The 1,455-nt window shown below is 34.8% G+C and overlaps 1 gene segment (V, D, J or C); it reads right to left on the bottom strand.

Moving 5' to 3' along the window:
* Positions 1-938: 938 nt before the first annotated feature.
* LOC107737455 (Ig heavy chain V region 914-like) lies at positions 939-1,431 on the bottom strand. The segment is given in 2 exon segments: positions 939-1,285; positions 1,380-1,431. Coding segments are annotated over 2 exon segments (399 nt in total).
* Positions 1,432-1,455: the final 24 nt, after the last annotated feature.

The raw sequence follows: 1,455 nt of genomic DNA, 5'->3' as shown, positions 1-1,455 counted from the left end.
TAACATTGACCCTCCCTACTACATCATAACATTTGCATATATTCTGCAAAACAAGGTAACTCTGGCAACACTGGAACTGAGATTTTTTTAAATTGAATTCTGATTGATATAATACATAATTCACATTTATTTTGTTTTTAGGGCAGTACAGATGATTTCCGACATGTTATTGTACAGTATGTTTACGAAAATACATTTCAAATTGCATTAACTCATCAAATCAACTTAAACATCTATACAGATAACTTAGATAAAACAATGTGCTCCTTTGTTATTTCGCAGCAATGCTTCAAAATTCTGGCATACTAGTGAAGAAATCAGGATGTTACTGTCGTTGGTGTGGGTGCAGTAAATGTTAGACGTTTTTATGATTGGTGTTTTTGGTAGTTGTTAGTCTGTTTACAGTGGTTTTGGAGGATTGGTGCTTGGATGTGGCATTTTAAGGCCTAGGTAAAGGTCCTTGAGGATGTTGGAGTAGGACAGGGAGGACAGGGGAATTTAAATTCTCTTTTAAACATGCTTTCAGTCATCAAAGCAATACAATACAAAGAGTATTTGCATATTTCTAATTTGAATGTATCATTCAACTTTTTGATTTTAAAATGAAACACACATGCATACACATTTAAAAATATAGTTCACCCAAAAATAAAAATTCAGGTTTTTCCATGCATTGAAAGTATAATTTTATTTAGGTTAGAATCACATCTGCTATTCCAGAAACAATTCATAACATTTTAGAAATGGGAGAATAGAATAATAAAGAAAGAATGAAAGAAAATAATTAAAATTAGAAAGCAGAAGGCTAAAGTTTAAAAATTTGTACTGCAATCAATAATAAACTCTCAGTGATATAATGTACATGTGGATTAAGGTATCAAGCTAATAATTAACATCATCTCACTTCAGTTACTGTCAGTTCTTGTGGAGCTGCTTCATCAGATGGAGTCACTGTGTCCTGGTGCTCGAGCACAGTAATAAACAGCAGTGTCCTCTTCTCTCAGACTCTTGGCTTCAAGATACTGTGTACTTTGAGACACGTCCTCACTCAGCGTGAAGTGATTTTTCATGGAGTCTGCATAAATAAGATAACTAGAGCTAGAACTACTGCCAGAGTTAACTCTCCCAATCCACTCCAGAGCTTTCCCTGGTTTCTGTCGTATCCAGTGCATCAAGTAGTCTGTCATTGTAAAACCAGATATTTTACAGGAGATCTTCACTGTTTCTCCAGGTCTCTTTATCTCAGCAGGTGACTGATCCAACCGGATTTCATCACCACTGATACCTGTGGAATAAAAATAAATAAATTACATTGATGTAGAGCATCCATTAGTGTATTGAATGCTCTTGGCTAGAAAAAAGGAAAATGTCAAACTTACCTTGAGTTAAAATCACTACAATAATGAACAGCCAAATGCTTTTCGACCCCATTGTTAAAAAGCCTTCTCGCTGTAG

The sequence above is a fragment of the Sinocyclocheilus rhinocerous genome, unplaced genomic scaffold (genome assembly GCF_001515625.1).
Source record: "Sinocyclocheilus rhinocerous isolate Xijiao unplaced genomic scaffold, SAMN03320098_v1.1 scaffold4027, whole genome shotgun sequence".
Classification (NCBI taxonomy): Eukaryota; Metazoa; Chordata; class Actinopteri; order Cypriniformes; family Cyprinidae; genus Sinocyclocheilus; species Sinocyclocheilus rhinocerous.
Note: the sequence above shows the minus strand (reverse complement) of the source record. Positions and strands in the feature narration are given on the sequence as shown.